This window comes from Magnusiomyces paraingens (genome assembly GCF_902498895.1).
Source record: "Magnusiomyces paraingens strain CBS 517.90 genome assembly, contig: contig1, whole genome shotgun sequence".
NCBI classification, from domain to species: Eukaryota; Fungi; Ascomycota; class Dipodascomycetes; order Dipodascales; family Dipodascaceae; genus Magnusiomyces; species Magnusiomyces paraingens.
Window position 1 is genome coordinate 716,953 of NW_022474067.1, and position 17,275 is coordinate 734,227.

The 17,275-nt window shown below is 38.1% G+C and overlaps 5 protein-coding genes across 5 annotated transcripts; 2 read left to right on the forward strand and 3 right to left on the reverse strand.

Moving 5' to 3' along the window:
* Positions 1–540: 540 nt before the first annotated feature.
* SAPINGB_P000240 (uncharacterized protein) lies at positions 541–2,370 on the reverse strand (the record flags this gene model as incomplete). Its single annotated transcript, XM_031994964.1, has 1 exon — positions 541–2,370. One exon carries the CDS (start codon positions 2,368–2,370, stop codon positions 541–543), a length of 1,830 nt encoding a protein of 609 aa, XP_031850855.1.
* A 1,294-nt stretch (positions 2,371–3,664) lies between these two features.
* SAPINGB_P000241 (60S ribosomal protein uL23) lies at positions 3,665–4,449 on the forward strand (the record flags this gene model as incomplete). Its single annotated transcript, XM_031994965.1, has 2 exons — positions 3,665–3,674; positions 4,022–4,449. 2 exons carry the CDS (start codon positions 3,665–3,667, stop codon positions 4,447–4,449), a joined length of 438 nt encoding a protein of 145 aa, XP_031850856.1.
* Positions 4,450–4,671: 222 nt separating this feature from the next.
* Positions 4,672–6,354, reverse strand: SAPINGB_P000242 (uncharacterized protein; the record flags this gene model as incomplete). The annotated part of the gene is made up of 1 exon (XM_031994966.1): positions 4,672–6,354. One exon carries the CDS (start codon positions 6,352–6,354, stop codon positions 4,672–4,674), a length of 1,683 nt encoding a protein of 560 aa, XP_031850857.1.
* A 6,175-nt stretch (positions 6,355–12,529) lies between these two features.
* On the forward strand, positions 12,530–14,083 carry SAPINGB_P000243 (uncharacterized protein; the record flags this gene model as incomplete). Its single annotated transcript, XM_031994967.1, has 1 exon — positions 12,530–14,083. One exon carries the CDS (start codon positions 12,530–12,532, stop codon positions 14,081–14,083), a length of 1,554 nt encoding a protein of 517 aa, XP_031850858.1.
* Positions 14,084–14,390: 307 nt separating this feature from the next.
* SAPINGB_P000244 (uncharacterized protein) lies at positions 14,391–17,015 on the reverse strand (the record flags this gene model as incomplete). The annotated part of the gene is made up of 1 exon (XM_031994968.1): positions 14,391–17,015. One exon carries the CDS (start codon positions 17,013–17,015, stop codon positions 14,391–14,393), a length of 2,625 nt encoding a protein of 874 aa, XP_031850859.1.
* Between the last annotated feature and the right edge of the window lie 260 nt (positions 17,016–17,275).

The window sequence follows — 17,275 nt, forward strand, 5'->3', positions numbered from 1 at the left end:
AAATACCAATGTTATATTGCATATTCAATAATTCTACTTTAATCCTGTAGTTTTAGATAGTGTAATGTTAAGTTACTAAGTAAATTTACTTCTAAACTACAGTATACTGCAAATAAGAATTGCCAATAATTTTCTCATTAAAAATCTCTTATTCTCTACATTTTGTTTTTACATGTCCAATTAGGAATTGCATTTTGTCCGAAGCATAACTTACTGTTGAAAATATGAAATGGTGTTTTGATCACAACGGTTTATATTGTGTCTCTCTTGCTATTTTCTTGTTGGATGACTTCTTTCAAGAATTAAACTTCATAATAGCAGTGAGTTCATTCATAATCTGTGTTCAAATTTATCAATACACTCAAATAATTTTTTGCTTGCAATCATTTGGTTTAAGAAAAATATCAAAATTAATTTAAATGCAAAAAAAGAGGCTTTCTAATGGTATATAATTCCTATATTAATGAGTATGCATAGAGAAGAAAGCGAAGAAAAAATCTAGTCACAATAAAAATGTAGTTTCTGGCCCGGTGTAAAAGTTTACATCCAAATTTTAATATCCAGATCCACAGAGCCAGTGGCAATCACACAACGCATTCCACGCAAACTTGCAGCCGATAAATTTGAGCTACTTGTATCAGATGTTGCTGTATCTTCACTTGTAGCAGAACCCTCAGTTGCTGAAGCGCCAGCTGATGTGTTTGAAACAGCTGGAACAGTTGGAGTGCCGTAAATATCACGTAAACCACCGTTGCCGTTAGAAAATACGCGTCGTGAACCGCCCGAACCCAGTATTCCAGAGGTCCCGCTGCCACTTGTAGAGCGCTGTGCAGGTGTATTGTGTCTGCTTAGTGCACGTGAGATTCCTCCCATAACTGATCCAGAAGATGAACCAGCAATTCGCGGTTTGCCTAGTGACAGCTTTGATGGAGAGGTTCGCGTCCTTGTAGGCGAGTACTGTTGTGTTCCGCCAGCAGCGGTTTCGATGGAATCGTTGGCTGATGAAATGGGAGGAGCCCATCTAATGCATGAAATGAAGTGATGATGAGCGTCGGAAAGTACTTTAGCACAGCGACCCTTCTGAGTCAAGTCCCAGCATCGAATAGAACGATCGTCCGAAACTGAAAGTAAGTACCGGCCGCCAGGGTGGAACGCAAGGCCACGTACCCAATTGTCGTGTCCGCGCAGCGTAGCAATCAGTTCTCCACGAGTGTTCCATAAACGAATAGTCTTATCACGAGAACCAGTAGCGGCATACTCAAAAGAAGGTGATAAGGCTGAAGCAACTGGAGCTCGGACACCTTCCAGTGCAGCAAGGTGGGCATGTGCCGTCACAGGTGCAAAAGCAGCGCATTCTACAACGTGCTCATGGCCTGTTAAAGTCAGCTTAGTTTCACCAGTAACAATGCTCGAAATACGGGCAGTTTGGTCAATGCCACCGGAAATCACGTACTGCGAGTCCCATGTAGGTATCACACACTTAACCCAAGCTGTATGTGCCTTGATAGTCCGTACGGAAAACCCAGTTTTGACTTCCCATATGCGGACTGTTTGATCTCGGGATGCTGAAACTAAATGTGCACCAGATGGTGTAAATCGTACTGAAGAAATTGTATGTTCATGACCCGTCAGTGTACGAATGTTGGCATAATCATTTTCTGGATCCCACAGCTTGATTGTCAAGTCTGATGAGCACGAAGCTAATAGATATCCACTTGTAGAACTGGTTCCATTTCCATCGCTACTAGCCTCTCTGCCGCCAAAATCTACATCTAGAACAGCTTTGGTGTGACCCTTAATTGTACGTTCCAACTCGCCAAGTTCCCAGTCCCAGATTTTAATGGTTCCGTCTTCAGAAGCAGATGCCAACACTGAGTACACAGCATGGAATGCAACAGATGTGATGGGTTGGCGATGCCCTGAGAGGGAAAACTTTGCAGGTGCACGCGGTAACCAGGAAACAGGGTCGACTGCACTACCAAGGCCATTGGCTCCACGACCACTAGCTCCACGTCGACCAGCAGCCAGAACTGGCATGTTTTCAAGCTCCTGTGAAAGATTGGCTACTTGAGATTCTAAATCAAGTACTTTTCGTTGTAACCGAACGACTGATGTCCATTTTTTTTCGAGTACTTGTGCAAGTTTTTTGGTTTCTAGCTGTTCTTGTTCTTGCCGCCGCGCAATTTCATTTTCATCTTCATCTTCAAAGCCTTCGTCGTTATCTTCATCAATGTTTTCCAAGTATCCTATTTGCTTTGGAAACGCTGTTTCAGATGCATCACCGTTTAATACGTGGCTTATGCCTTTGACCACTCCAGTTGGTATATTATTGTAGCGTAGGTATGCCAATATTGTTCGGTTTCTAAACATACAAGCTCATTAGTTATACTTCCGTCATTATCTGTTGATAGACACTCACAACTCAGACCGCTGTCGATCGGTAAGAAGAGATGGATTCTGCATTTCCCCATGACCTTACGCTTTTCTGGCTGCTGGGATGATGGCAATACAATGATGATATTCAAGAGTACAATTTATGCTGAGGAATGTTGAAGGAGGTTTATAGTGGTTTTAGTGGTGGTGCCCAAAAGTGTGATGTTTTACAGGGCGGCAACCAAAATTTAAAAGAGTTTTTTATGGGCGCTATTTAAACATTTCAAGCTGAAAAGAGGGCATAAATGGTTACAGGGAGTTTACAAGTCTTTATAAAGACTAAGACTTGCTAATTAGTAAACAAATTTCTAGAAAAGAGAAACTATAAGCTAATGAAAAAATTTAATTCAAAGTTGAAAATTTCTTATCAATCTCAAGAGCCATAATTAGGGGGTCCATTAAACAGAAATCAGCAAAAATTCTCAAACAAGTAATTAAAATGGTTCTTACATATGAACAAAGACCGGAAAATAAATAGAAAATGTCGAAAGTCGAAAGGATGACCCTTCTTAACTTGGTTGATCTTTAATTTACATATCTGTTATCCCGTGTGTTAAATGTTTAAATAAGATTAAATATCCTTCAAATTCAACAAAATTCATTGAACAACAAAGATCAAAACCACAGTGACTATTCCATTTTTGTGATTTTACAACGCCGATAACCTATCGGCGATAAGTGATTGTCGCAAATGACGTTTTGTGGGGATGTTCCCAAATTGTAGCAGTAGAGAAATGTACACTGTTGTAATGTCACTTAATTAGGGCTATTTTATAAATTAGGGTTGTGTCTAAATTGGGTTTTAATACTGAAATATACTTAAGCTTTGGTACAAAACAGAACATAAAGTTTGTTTACACAAATTAAGGGGGTAAATGCACGGCTGAACGCGTGTGAGTCGTGTCAAAAAAACTTTTCAAAGTGAATTACTCAGCGTCAACATACTGCTGACTCAAATTGTAACAGAGATGTAACAAGCTCGGGCCGTACATTTTTTATTTATATTTTTATTTTTTCTAAAGCCTTGCAGTTTGTTACAAAAGTGAATATAGATGGACGCGATGGCGTCTTGTAACAACCAGCGGTCTCTCCAAGTGGTGCGAAATTTTTTTCCTCACTCTCCAGGCCCCCCTCGCGCACAACCTTCCCTTTCCCTCCCTTCTTGTCTAGTTGACAGTTTTCTGAGCTCTCCCACGACCATCATTGCCGTCCCCAGAAACATACAATAGAAATGGCTGCCGGTAAGTCATGAACATGATTATTATTGTATATTTACATATATTTATTTAAATGAATATATATATTTATACTAAATACCCCGTCTTCTCATTGATATCTTGTTGAACGAAGGAATGAAAATGAAATTATTTACCGAAATTACGGAACTTATACCTAACGGTGTTGCTTTTGAGCTATTAGAAAAATACCTTGTCTTTGAATGTTGATTCAACTGTATATATCATTTGAATATATAAAATTTATAGTTGACTTTATTTAGAGGGCAATATAAAGATTAAAATGAGAAGATGGAAACATTGAAGTGTATTGAAGGAAACTTTGGAATTAATTACTGACATGTATTTTTTAGCTGCTACTCAAAAGAAGGCTCTCGACGCCAAGAAGGCTGTCGTTAAGGGTTCCAACTCTAAGAAGCTCATCAAGGTCCGCTCTTCGGTCAACTTCCACAGACCCAAGACTCTTAAGCTTGCTAGAACCCCCAAGTACCAGAGAAAGTCCATCTCTCACTACGCCAGACTTGATGCTTACAAGGTTGTCAAGAGCCACGTCAACAGTGAGGTTTCTATTAAGAAGATTGAGGATGCCAACACTCTTGTCTTGACCGTCGACAACAAGGCTACCAAGACTGACATCAAGAACGCTGTCAAGACCCTTTACAACGTTGATGCTCTCAAGATTAACACTCTTGTCAGAGCCGATGGTGCTAAGAAGGCTTTCGTCAAGCTCACTCCTGAGCACGATGCTCTTGACGTTGCCAGCAGAGTTGGTTACATCTAAACGATCTCGCCTTGTATGTTTATAAAAAAATAATAAAAAAATTTCTGTCGCAACTTGGGTAGGGATTTTTTTACGGCACAAAAATTTCTTTGGATATAGAATTTTTGTATGATAATGATTTTGACCACTTTTTGTCTTTTAAAGTTGATTTGAGTATTTTAAGGAGATTAAAACTTATTCATGAACTTTTATTTTTTTTTTTACCTAATCGTAAACATTTATTTAAACCTTGACAAATATTTGGCCCCTCGTAAAAGATAATCTTGCTGCCAAAACAAGCACCCCTCCGGCCGCCATAAGTGTTCCAGTGTATATTTGACTCCGGAAAAAGTCAGAGTCCCCATCTCGAAGGAGTAGGCCGCCCAATGGCGGACCCACAAGAATACCAACACTTGACATGAAAGCACCTACATTGGTGCGTTTGGCTGCGATAGCAGCACTTGGAGACACTGCTGCAAAGCATGCATTTGGCAAAGCCATGAAAGCACCCGATGTTAGCCCAAACATGACTGCAAACAAAGCGACACCACCTGAGTCACAGACTGCTAGCCAGGCAAAGCCAATGACAATACATGCAGCCATCGATGCCAGTAGTGAGTTGAAGGGCCCAAGTTTTTGGGACAGAAAGGGCGGCAGTGCGCGGCCCAAAACTGATCCAGAGTTGAGAACTGGCAGCAGGTAAAATGCATAATTTAGTGAGGCTCCATATGCAATACCAAACTGCGAAATGAAAAAAATGGGCACATAGAGCCCGGCATTAAAGGCCATAGCTCCGAGCGATAATAGCACAAAGTTTATATCAGTCAGAGCACTAAAGTCAAACACATTTTCAGATAGCGCGGACTTGATTTTAACGAATACCGAAGGCTCACCGGTTTCAGAATTACCTAACAGAGTATATACTGGGCGTGGCGCCGAAGGCAGCGGCCGGAGCAGCAAGGTTGCAACAACTAGCGTTCCAAAAATAATGGCACCAATCACTTTAGCAGCTGTGGGGAACGAAATGTGAGGGACAACGCGAAGGGCCATTGCTGGGTAAATGATACCGCCGAGAGCACCACCTGTGGATGCCAGGGCCACTGCAATAGCTTTGCGATACCTTCTGTACCAATCCTTTACAGGGTTGGGATTATCGTTGGTAGTAAAGCTGCTACAGCTACTGCTTGCCGAAAGTTGAGGCTTGGCTGAAAAATATGCATTGATTGTAGGGATTGCTGCCGAAGTAGAGAAGGCACACCCAATACCCATGACCACGCCTTGAGAGAGGACAATTTGATAGTATTTACTGGACAGTGACACCATCATCATGCCCAAGGCTGTAATGACAGCCCCGAGACTCATCACCAATTTTGTGTACCCAGCAGCCACCATCCGGTTGCTCATCATGATTCCCCCGGTCATGACTAGAAAAGTATGAATGGAACCGATCCAAGCAATGTGAAACAGTGGTCGATCATTGAGCAGTTCCAAGTTGTAAAACGTTTTAAAAACACCGTACCAGCCCCAAGAGTTCACCATAGCCAAGAATCCACCCAAGACTTGAAGCCAGTCAACCACACGTGATGTTGAGCTTGATAGTGGCGAATGCTGAAGAATTGACTGCTGGGCATTTCTTGTGTTTTCAAATAAGCTTTGTTCACCTGATTTTTCTTTTGTTGGTAGATGGAAAGATATCTTCTGATGCTTTGACGGATGGTTTTGGGATTGTTGTTGCGGAGTTTCTATGCTTGAAATATGATAGTTGAAAATTCGGTCTCGAACGTCTTCACACCATTCGCCTGATAGTTGTTTTTCTAAATCTATTTGGTTTTTAATAGGACTGCCTGAAATGATTGAGGATGCGCCGGAAACCTCTGCTTGTGTGATTGTATAATCTTGCTTGATGTTATTTTGTGAAAATGGCATTTTTTTAAATTTTTTTGTTGGTTGATTTATCTTCGTTTAAATGTACATTAAAAACTGAATGCTAAAAAGGCTAAACCAAAGATGGGAATCGAGGATATATTTATATTTTTGATTTCCCTTTAATATTAAGAACCCCAGAAAATTTCCATGTATAGAAGCCATTTTCTTAAGATACTGCTTCCATGGATACCACTTTTGAGTACCTCAATTAGATAAGTTAACTATAAACGAAGAAGGTATAAAAATAAATTCACAATTTAGATGAGCAAAATAAAAAAAAAAGAAAAAAGAAAAAACTTTATCAAAAAAGCAGAATATTGATTTATACTGAGCAGTTCTTGTAAAGACCAAGCATAAGATGGTTGCTCATTTGTACTTTTCCCCTTTAATTTCCAGGAAAAGGGGTTCATCAATCTTAAATTTTTTTTAATTCTTGGTATAACTAGGATTAACTATCGGTTAAAGTTAGCCTCACATTTTTTTATTTAAATGAATTCAGGCTTAGTAGAGTCCATTTTGGTGAGATTTATCAATGCTTATTTGCCCATAGTTGCCCTGGAGCAAGAAAAGAAGCTATGCTGGAGTAGGTAATGGTGATTGATAAGCCACTCGTTTTAACATTCTGGAAACTATAACAAGGGCCAAGAAAAGTCTTTAGAACAAAACTATCTTAGTCATTACTAACTTGCTCCCAAAATCAGGAAAAAAAAGGGCAGACTGCTTGGCAACGTGGCGGAGACTGAAATCATGATTTAGAGGGAATGACTAGTAAAGTAATATAAAGTGATAAAAAACAACAAACATAAAAGAAACCTTGATGGTGATTGTTTCTGTTATTTATTTTATTTTATTTTATTTTATTTTGTTTTAATAGTGTTGATCTGCGTAATCTAGTTTTATTTAATGAAAAAAGCGGTATTTTAAACTACGAGTTTAAAAAACCCTCAATTTCTTACACTATCTAAAAAATGATCTGGCCTACAGGTTTGAATGTGCATGCGTGTGTGTGTGCCTGGGCCATGTTGATGATTATTGCCATAAACATTACCAGCAGAAAGGTACACCAGGTGCAAATTGTGATAAGAAGGATCCTCTAGCGTGGATCCAAGTTTCAGGTCAGAAATCAGCAATATTCCAACTCAACCACCATTGCTCAGCCTCCTTCTTAGGTTTATGAAGATAAGAAGAAGGAATTGAGATATTCTTTAAACACGGCAAAACCTTAACAATATTTTCTAAAAAAGCAGCAGGAACAGCAAAAGCATCAAATTGAAAATATTTATGGCTATTTCTCGAAGAAAGGCTTTTGCTGCATTGCGGCACGTGGGAATTTAAAATTAATTACGGAAAAACCTGTACGCGGTGCGTCGTATAAGCTCACGGAAAAATAGTATTAAACTAGCACAATGTCCCATCAAAAGGCACAAAAAATTAACTTCTTTATCGTCAAAGTCAGTTATAGTAATCTAAGTTTTTCTTTCATTATATCGTAGGAGAAAGCAAGCACACAAAACAACATTTCAAAACTAGCACTCTGATGATGAGCTTGTTGACGCGTGTGTATGCGTATAGGTGTGGGTCTTTCCGGTTGTCCTGATGCTTTTAGTGAATGAAGTCGTGGATTTTTGGCTAACGAGAAGGGGGTTTATTAATTGCAACGCAGAAAAATAGACACAAAAATTCAAAGCAGATAACCTTTTCTGCTTACTTTTTTATTTTGAAAGAAGCCTTGAGAGATATTACTAAAGCACAATAACTCTATTTCAGTTATCAATTAACCAACTGGATGAGATGAAAATAAACAACTACCTTGAATATCAATTTTCAAATTGGCCATCATCCGAGTCTCCTTTTTTTCTCCCCACCGTAATTTTTGAATATAACAAAGAGTATCCTCACAAGAATCTCTTCTAAACCAGTTATTTTTTATTAATTCAATTCATCCAAAAATAATCTTCAAATATTTAAAAAATGAATGTTTGTTTCTGTTTCTTTTAAGAGGAAAACGACATAGCGCAATTCCCTTCTTTTTTTGGGATCCAACTGCCCCACTTCGGTGGGTAATCGCTAAAATTTTTTTTATTCGCAGCAACTTTATACAAATTATTAAAAACGTAACTAACCAGTCACACATTGATACCAGGACAAGAGCAAGATTTTTTTTCAGACTCTATTTAAAGCACAAATTACCATGGTTTAGAAGATAATACAAAGAAAGAAATAAGCAAAGCGTTTCACAGAAAGTCTAGACCATCTCCACAGTTTTCTACCCGAACCCCAGAGTCCTCTTGTGGTGGCTGTGAAAAAAATGGGTTGCTGTTTTTTTTTATTCTCTAAAAATGTCAATTACACTTCTCCGCTTGTTATTTCACGTTTTTATTCAACTAACAAGGCCGTCGGAGAGCGTTAGTTGCTTGCCGAAGTTAATGGGTAGTTATAAATTTAGACACTATAAGGGCCCTGAATGGCAACTAAAAGACGGTTTAAGGAAATAATATGTGGGTTTATTTTTTAAGAAAAGCATGAAACTTTTGTTCAAAAATCAAAAGAAAAATACTGAACTCCACAGTATCTAAATATTTCTTCTTTTGCCTTCGTTTCTAATCGATTTTTATTTGCTGCTTTTTTAGATTATCTACTGATATAGTAAATCCTCAAATGCCTGTAGTACTTTAAAACTGACAAACGTTTAACTTGAAAAAACTCATTCTGCCGGAAATTTGTTGATTGGAATTCCTCAAAATACCAATTGTTTCTTTTTAAACACATTATACCTACCCTTTTTGTTATTTTCTAACTAAATTACCATTTTCAAAAAAAAAAAAAAAAAAAAAAAAAAAAACTCTAGAAATACTAAGAAAAAAGATATCTAACCAACTCATGAGTTTATTATATCTGATATCTCTTCCAGCTTTTTTGCTGATTTTTTTCAAATAAAATCGATGCTGGTAAAGTAATTGTAACGATGTCACGTGCGAAATCAGGGAAATCTTTGTCAGAATTTCTGCAAAACAGCTTGAACCAAGCCTCATGGCTCTTCTTTTTTCATCTCAATGAGAAATTCATGCTATTAAGTAGCAAATAGTTCTATTCGGAATTTAAATTAGTGGGCATATTTTTTTTGGATTTAGATCTGATCAGTGCCCTATTGGCAGATTTTCTAGGGATTTAGCATTTTCATTAGTTTCAAATCATACGATAAAATGAAATTCTAGCCTTTTAATTCCATTATTTAAAAAAAATATTGAAACATAAATCTATGAAGGTTTTTTTTGATACTATTAAACTCCCAATATTAATTGCACTCTTGGCTTGGAAGTCCTAATTGATTAGTTAAGATATCTAGTAAAGTTGCAAATCCTTGATTTAACAGTAATCTGGAGATAATATCTAACAACAGATACCTAGAATGATAACCAAACAATATTCTTATCTCATGTACAAAAAATAACACATGTGTTATTTTTTTATTCGAAACAGAAAATAAATGTACTTGTGTAATTATATGTGCTGAAAAGGGACCGATTTACTATTTATCAATGTGAGTTTCACTATCGACCTCTCATAAAAAGGTACCATATTAATATGAAAAGATCAAGAAATACTAATAAAGAAAAATCTACCATAAAATTAAAAAGGTTGCCTTATAAATGAAACAAAAAAAACTTTCAACTACAATCCAATGAATAACTTACTAATCACATAACTAAATAATATATTATTTATATATGTACTAGGGTTATTAGTTTTACTTTTTCCGATACCAAATAGGCTTTTGAAAAATACCCAAACTAACGAGAACATGGTTTAGGTCATGCTTATTTAGAATTTTTCATTTTGTTAGAAAAAAGGTTTATGCTTTAATTCATGAAGGATACAAGGTCTATTTGAGCGGCGAGTGAAAAAAAAAATATTGATAAAAATAGAATCTAGTTTTTAAATATTTTAAAAAAAAGGTTTAAAATCAGTTGTTTTTTTTCATGAGAGATTTTTTCAGGTATATTAAATTTTTACCCAAATCAATAAAGATATTGAATGGTATTTCATACCTTCTTAAAAAATGGGCTTGTGATTTCTAAGAATCATTTTCAGAAAAAACCCAATCTTTACCAAGATAAAAATAGAATAATCACAATTGTTGAAACAGTTGCACATATTAAATAGAGTATAAAAACAATGATGATTGACAATCTAGTTATGTTGCCTGAGCTTTCAAAACACCACCCGCCGCGATTCTCTGCAAGCCACTTAATTCAGTCAAGTCAGGTAGTAACCAAGTAATCAAAAAAAATTAAAAATCAATACCGAAATTGTTTTCCTAGCTTCTTGAGTTAAAAAAATCGTTCCTGAATATGTTCCTGAGAGGATTATCAAGAAAACAATGTAATTTCTTTAAAATTTTAAAACCTTCGCTTGTTAAACATCGTACTGACAAAATTTGACAGGGGTCAATTTAAACACATTATATTGCCGACAAATAATTATAACAAGAAAAATAACAAATATTTTAAACAAAACAAAGCCATTTTTTTTTAATTTTAATTACCCTTGGAGATTTCGAGAATTATTTCAACGAATTCTCTTTAATGTCTCTATAAGGTTTAAGTCCCAATTGAGCAATAGAATGTCCAGTTTAATTTTGGATACATGAGTGCATACATCTTGCTTGTTGGATCCACTATGCCATTAGGTCAAGAGGGGTGATAAAGAAAAAAGCATTTTTAGGAAGATAAAGCTAATATTCAGAGTTTTTAAAATCTAATGAATTGACAAAACGCGCACTTCTCAATTAGATCTTTTGAATATCAAAAAACTCTCATGTTAAAGAAACTACCTGGAACATGCCGACTCTTTTGTTCAAGTGTTTATCAAGAATATAAGCACGAAACCTGATTAAAAGCAAAAAGACTACAATAACACCAAAATGTTACTATTGGTAATATCTAGAAACCATGTTTCCATACATGCATGGGACTCTGTTCATTTTTTAAAAATTTCACTCTTGAAAACTGTTTAACAATTTACTTAAAAAGTTTTTATGTTTCTATTACAGAGCCTTTTAAATATCGCCATAGCTCAAAAGTCTTAAATTTGTTAAATAAAACTAAGTAAGCAGTGTACTATTGGTAGAGTTAATTAGAAAACATAAAATGATCGACCTGACGAAAGGGGAGAAGCAAAGTATTTACAAGAACAATCAAAACCCTTTTTAAACAAAGTTTTCACAAAAAGATAGCAACTATCCAAGATTTGGGTATAGATTAATAAACTTTGTAAGCTTATGAAAACAAAATAGTGTTTATCATTGTTTTTTTTAAAAATTGCCAAACCACCCCAGCCTCATGTTCCTAATTAAGAAAAATGTGAATCCGTTAACAATATGCACATAGTTCAATATGGGAATTTTGACAAGAAAAAAAACGCCGAAAAAATACCAAAAATACCAAAAATACCAAAAATACCAAAAATTTCTTAATAGTCCTTATTTCTTTGCTTTTTTCGGTTTCCGATATTCAAGCAACTAAATACTAACCCAATTATTAAACTCGATTGAAGAAATAAACAAGCATTTTGGACAGCTGTTTTCATGATGCATTCCCCTCACGCCTGAAAACTAACTACATATCAGTTTGCAAAAAAATAATGAAGACATCCATCTCTCATTATACAAAAAAAAAATAGGTTTGTCAATGTTTATCATTAATTTCAGATTTAACCTTACTTCAAAGTAGAATTTAATAAAAAAAGAACTTCCAGGACTATATGTGTATCTGTAAGATCGAATGATAATTTGGCTCAAAGAAGTTCTATATAATTTCATTGCCTATAGTATTATAGGAGTAACCATAATTTGTAATGAATTCAGTTTTTATTTTGTCGAATCGTCTGACAGCAGCGTTGAAACAACCTATCATCTGCCTAAACTGAGAGAACTCTTTTCTTTTGAGTTGACAAAAGAAATATATTGACTTTTGCTGGAATATTTGAGGAAAAAAATATATATATATAAAAAGGGTCCAAATTCGTCATATTTTGGGGATTTTCTTCTTCTTTTTTCATCAATCCTGTAAAATATTTTCATTTGAAGATCATCATATTAAACTAAAAGCTACAATTTATTATTTCAAAAAATAATCTTTAGCACTTTTCTCTACATTAAAAATAATCAATAGTTATGAAATTCAACAATTCCCTTTACATTATTTTTATCGCTTCGGCTCTTGCGGCTCCAGTCGCAAATTTTGATGCTTACTCCGCAAACACGCCAGCTCAGTACTTGAAGGCCCGAGGAAGTGGTTCAGGTAGTGGTGGTAGTGGTGCCAGTTCTAGCGCCAGTTCTGGTCGAGGGGGGTCAAGCTCCAGTGCAGGATCTGGTGGCAGCGGAGCAAGTTCTAGCGCCGGAAATGGTGGCTCCAGTTCCAGTGCTGGTAGCAGTGATAGCGGAGCAAGTTCGAGTGCTGGATCTGGTGGAGCTAGTTCGAGTGCTGGATCTGGTGGAGCTAGTTCGAGTGCTGGATCTGGTGGCTCTAATTCGAGTGCAGGCTCAGGCTCAGGCTCTGGTGCAGGCGCTAGTGCCAGCTCTGGATCATTGAAACCAGCTGCTGCTGCGGCGGCAAGTTCTGGTGGTTCAGAAACATCATCAGGAGTCAAAGTTGTTACTGGAAAGACTTCAGGAACCACAGCTAGCACAGGTAGTACCGGTGGCACTACTTCTGGTAAAACTTCAGGCACAACAGCCAGCTCAGGCACGGCCAGTTCAGGTAACAGTTCAGGTAACAGTTCAGGTACGGCCAGTTCAAGTTCTTCGAAACCAGCTTCTTCCTCTGGTGGTTGCTCTGGAAATAAGACTTCTAGCAAGAGTTCCTGCTCTTCTACCAGATCTGGTAGTGCTCCTTCATCTACTTCTAGCACCGCTTTTGCTTCCACAAGTACTCATACAGCAACTTCTAGCACTCCTGCCACATCCACCACAACTAGCAAGCCCTCTTCAACATCAAGTGGCACTGTTGTTTCTACTTCTAAACCTATGAGTTCATCTAGTGGTTCTAAATCTTCAGGGTCTGCTGGGTCTGCTGGCTCTACTTCTAAGCCGACTACATCTTCATCGAGTACTAAGTCATCGGGATCTAATGTTTCCAGTGGTACCACAATTTCAAAGCCTGCAACATCATCCTCAGAGACCTCCACCACTTCTTCGAAACCTGCAACTTCTTCAAGTTCCACTTCTTCGTCTAAGCCAACCACTTCTTCTGGTACAGGTTCTTCTGCTAGTTCTGGCACCTCTTCATCAAGTCCGGCATCAGCAGCAGCCGGTTCTTCTGGTAGCGGCAAAACTGTCAATGTTGGTTCAACTTCTAATGGTAGTGCTGCCGCAGGTTCGGCCACAGGACAAAATGCTGGTGCTATTGTCAGTACCTTTAAAGGTTCTGGGGCTAGTGCAGCAAGCTCTGGTAATGGATCTGGCTCAGGCTCCGGATCCAGTGGTAAAGGAACTACCACAACTGTGAGCTCAGGTACTAATGGAAAAAGTGTAACCGCAAGCTCTGGCTCAACTGGAGGATCGGGATCAGGATCAGGATCTGGGTCAGGATCAAACGGCGGATCAGGGTCAGGATCTGGAAGTGGTGGCACTGGAGGATCGTCGGCAGCAGCATCTTCGTCAGGCAATTCAGGGAAAAGTGGGGCTACTACTTGCGGTTCCACATCTTCGACCAAAAAAACCTGTTAAGGCGGGTATTTGATTACCCATCAAAGTTATTTATTTATTTATTTATTTATTTATTTATTTATTTATTTATTTATTTATTTGTTTTTATTCAAAGGATATATTCATTTCAGTGCGGCGGTACATCTGGGGCTTCTGGAAAGTAGCAGATGTGCCGCCATAATTTATTTAAATACAAAGCAATATGCCTTTATGGTATTCTTTTACAATCAAACCTTTTGTACTTTTCTAAAAAAAACTATAATCTAGATTTTTTTTGATCTAATAATTTTCTTTTTTTTTTCTTCTTCAATTGAGAATGTTGTTCCTTTTAAAAGGCAGTAGCCAAAGGCCACTCCTTTTTTGCAGCTTGCACATACTCTTCATACTTAGGGCTATCAATGTCCTTGAGAATAGCAACACTCTTAAAAACAGTCTTAATGTCGCTAAAACCAAGCTTAAACAAAACAGGTTCAACGAGCTTGCGATAAGCAACTGAATCTTTTACCAAGGTCTTAAGCCCCTCAATCCAGTCAAAAACACGGTCTGCACTATCAGTAGCCTCGTTACTAAGAACCTTTTCGTTATAAAAGGCAGTCAAATCTTGAGCATCCTTGAGACCAGGATAGATGGTTGGGAGTGTGCGACCAACAAGAACTTTGATGGCAGGAGGAGGCGGGTTGACAATGTTTTCTTCTTCAGATTCAATTACGGCACGTAGGCGCAATGCACGTTGAGCAACCCAATAGTCAGGTACAACAGTGTCAGTAACACCCTTGATTTTAGAAGAAATAACCTGCATGGCCAAAACATACTTATGCTGACGCAAGTAGATTTCAAAGCCAAGCTCCCAGGTAGAGAGATGCTCAGGAGCCTGTTCACTGAGTGGCTTCCAGTGCTTGAAAAGAACCTCAAGTGGCTCCTTCGTTTCGAGAAGACCAAAGCCAAAAGTATCAGGATCTGGCTTGACATTTTTATGAAGGTCATTGGGTTTAGGAGTAGAAAGAGCATGACGAGCGTCGGCAGCTTCAGTGCAAAGCTTTTGAATAAGCTCTAATTCTTCTTCCAGTTTGGCTTTCTTGTCAGCAAGAGATTTTTCGGCAGCATCGTCTTGAGCCTTGAGAGCTTCCTCAGCAGTTTGCTTGGAAGTAGCATCAGAGAGAGTCTCAATTTTGTGTTCCTGCAAAGTATGAGCAACCTGCTGGTCATGAATCTTAAAGTAGATTTTGGCTGCACCAGTAAGAGCGCGCAGATAGGTAGGATGGGCGTAGACACGGCTTGTGAAGTCAATCATATCCAAATAGGCGCGCACAGTACCCTTGCGCATTGAAAATCCGTGAAAGTCAAATTCATCAGTGTAAATTTCAAAAAATGTTTTGAAAATATCATCGAAACGCTTGAGAGCAAAACTATCATCGCCACGGCGAGCAAGCAACTCGGCATGTTCAATCAAAGCCCAAAGGGTTTGAATGAAAACTACATCTCGCAGACCCACATTGTGAGAATCATTATGAGTGAAAATACTTTCAGTAACAACCGCTTCAACATAATCATTTGCTCGAAGCAGGTACTTAACAGTCTTAGTGTTGGTGTAACGGTCACTTAGGTCGGTCTTACGCGCAGCGTTAATAACACGAGCAGCATTAGTGAGATCACCGGCATGCTTCAAAATACGACCCTTAGTAAGAGAAAATTCGACAGTATCAGAAGATTGCTGAATACATTTTTCCAGATACTCGAGAGCTTTCTCAAAATTGCCCACAAGGTCATAGTGCTGACAAATGAAGTAATTGGTCCAAAGAATAGCAGTGGTATTGGTGGCAGACTCACCGGAAAATTCTTTTTCAAGAGCAAAGATAACTTCTTCAATAATTTGTTTCTTTTCAGAATCATGATAAAGAGCCTTGACAAGAACAAAAGTAGAAGGGACACCACGAAGAATTTTTTCGCGCAAGTACTTAGTAAGAACAGACTTGAATTCTTCACCAAAACTCAATTCAAGACCAGTGTAGCTGGGGACATCAGCACGGGGATATTTGAGAGCCAAGTTTCTGTACAGAAGCTTACGGAGAGTGATATTTTCAGGATCAATCTGAAGGGCCTGTTCAAGCTTCGGGTAGTACTTAGGATCATCAGGGTTTCTCTTAATAAGAGCACGGTATTCACGTTCAGCTTCTTTAAAGCGTCCAAGCTCTAGGAGATACTTTGCACGGGATTCCATAATAGCAAGAGGATCACCTGTTTTATCAGCAATAGTTTCAAGATGGTCGAGAGCGCGCTGTACATCGCCTTGTTTGTAGATAGCCAAATTGTGAAAAAGAAGAGATTCCGAGTTCTCCAAGTCAGTCTTGGGAAGCTGAATCTTGATCAATGATTCGAACTTAGAAAGAGTTGATTCAGCAGCAGCGGGGTTACCAGAAAGGTACTGGACCACAGCCAGACCAGTCCAGTATGGACGATAATCAGGGTTTTTTTGAAGAAGCTTGTGGCGAATGACAGCAGCTTCAGGGTACTGGCGAGACTGGACATAAAGAGAAGAAAGATCGCGAATAAGAGAATAGTTTTCCGGATCAAGCTGAAGACTTTTAGAAAAAGCTTTTGTAGCTTCGGGATAATTTTTTCTGTTACGCAGGCAAATACCGTAAAATTGCCAAGCCATGGGGGAACTCGCGCTGCTAGCAAATGCAGCAGAGAACTGGTCGTCAGCTTCAGAATCACGTTCCAAGTGATTCAGAAAAAGACCCTTCAGGGCAAGGGAGTCGGCATTCTTTGGATGCTTCTTGAGAATGGCATCGACAGATTTGAAACCCTTCTTGTATTGCTTGGCCTCGTAGAGCTTGATTGCGCCACGGAAATTTGACTGTTCCTTAGGCGTGAGAACCGAGTCAGCATTTTTAGAATTGGCAGCTGTTTGTTGCTGCTGCTGTTTAGCCGTCTTAGCCTTGGATTTGAGCATTGTGTGAGGATTGATGAGTCAGTTATGGTATCAAAAAACTGGGAAAACTCGAAAAATTTGGTGGTGACGTTTGGGATTTTCAGACGCTCGATGGGTGCTAATATTACAGTTACAAAAAACTGTACCTCCTGTACATCCTGTACCTGATATTTTATTTCAGGTAGCTTAATCCGCTAAACAGCAGACTCTTTGTATTTAAACCAGTGGTAGAAGTTTCTTAGTTGGTAATAAAGTGAGATAGTGTCTTATTTTTTTTTTCT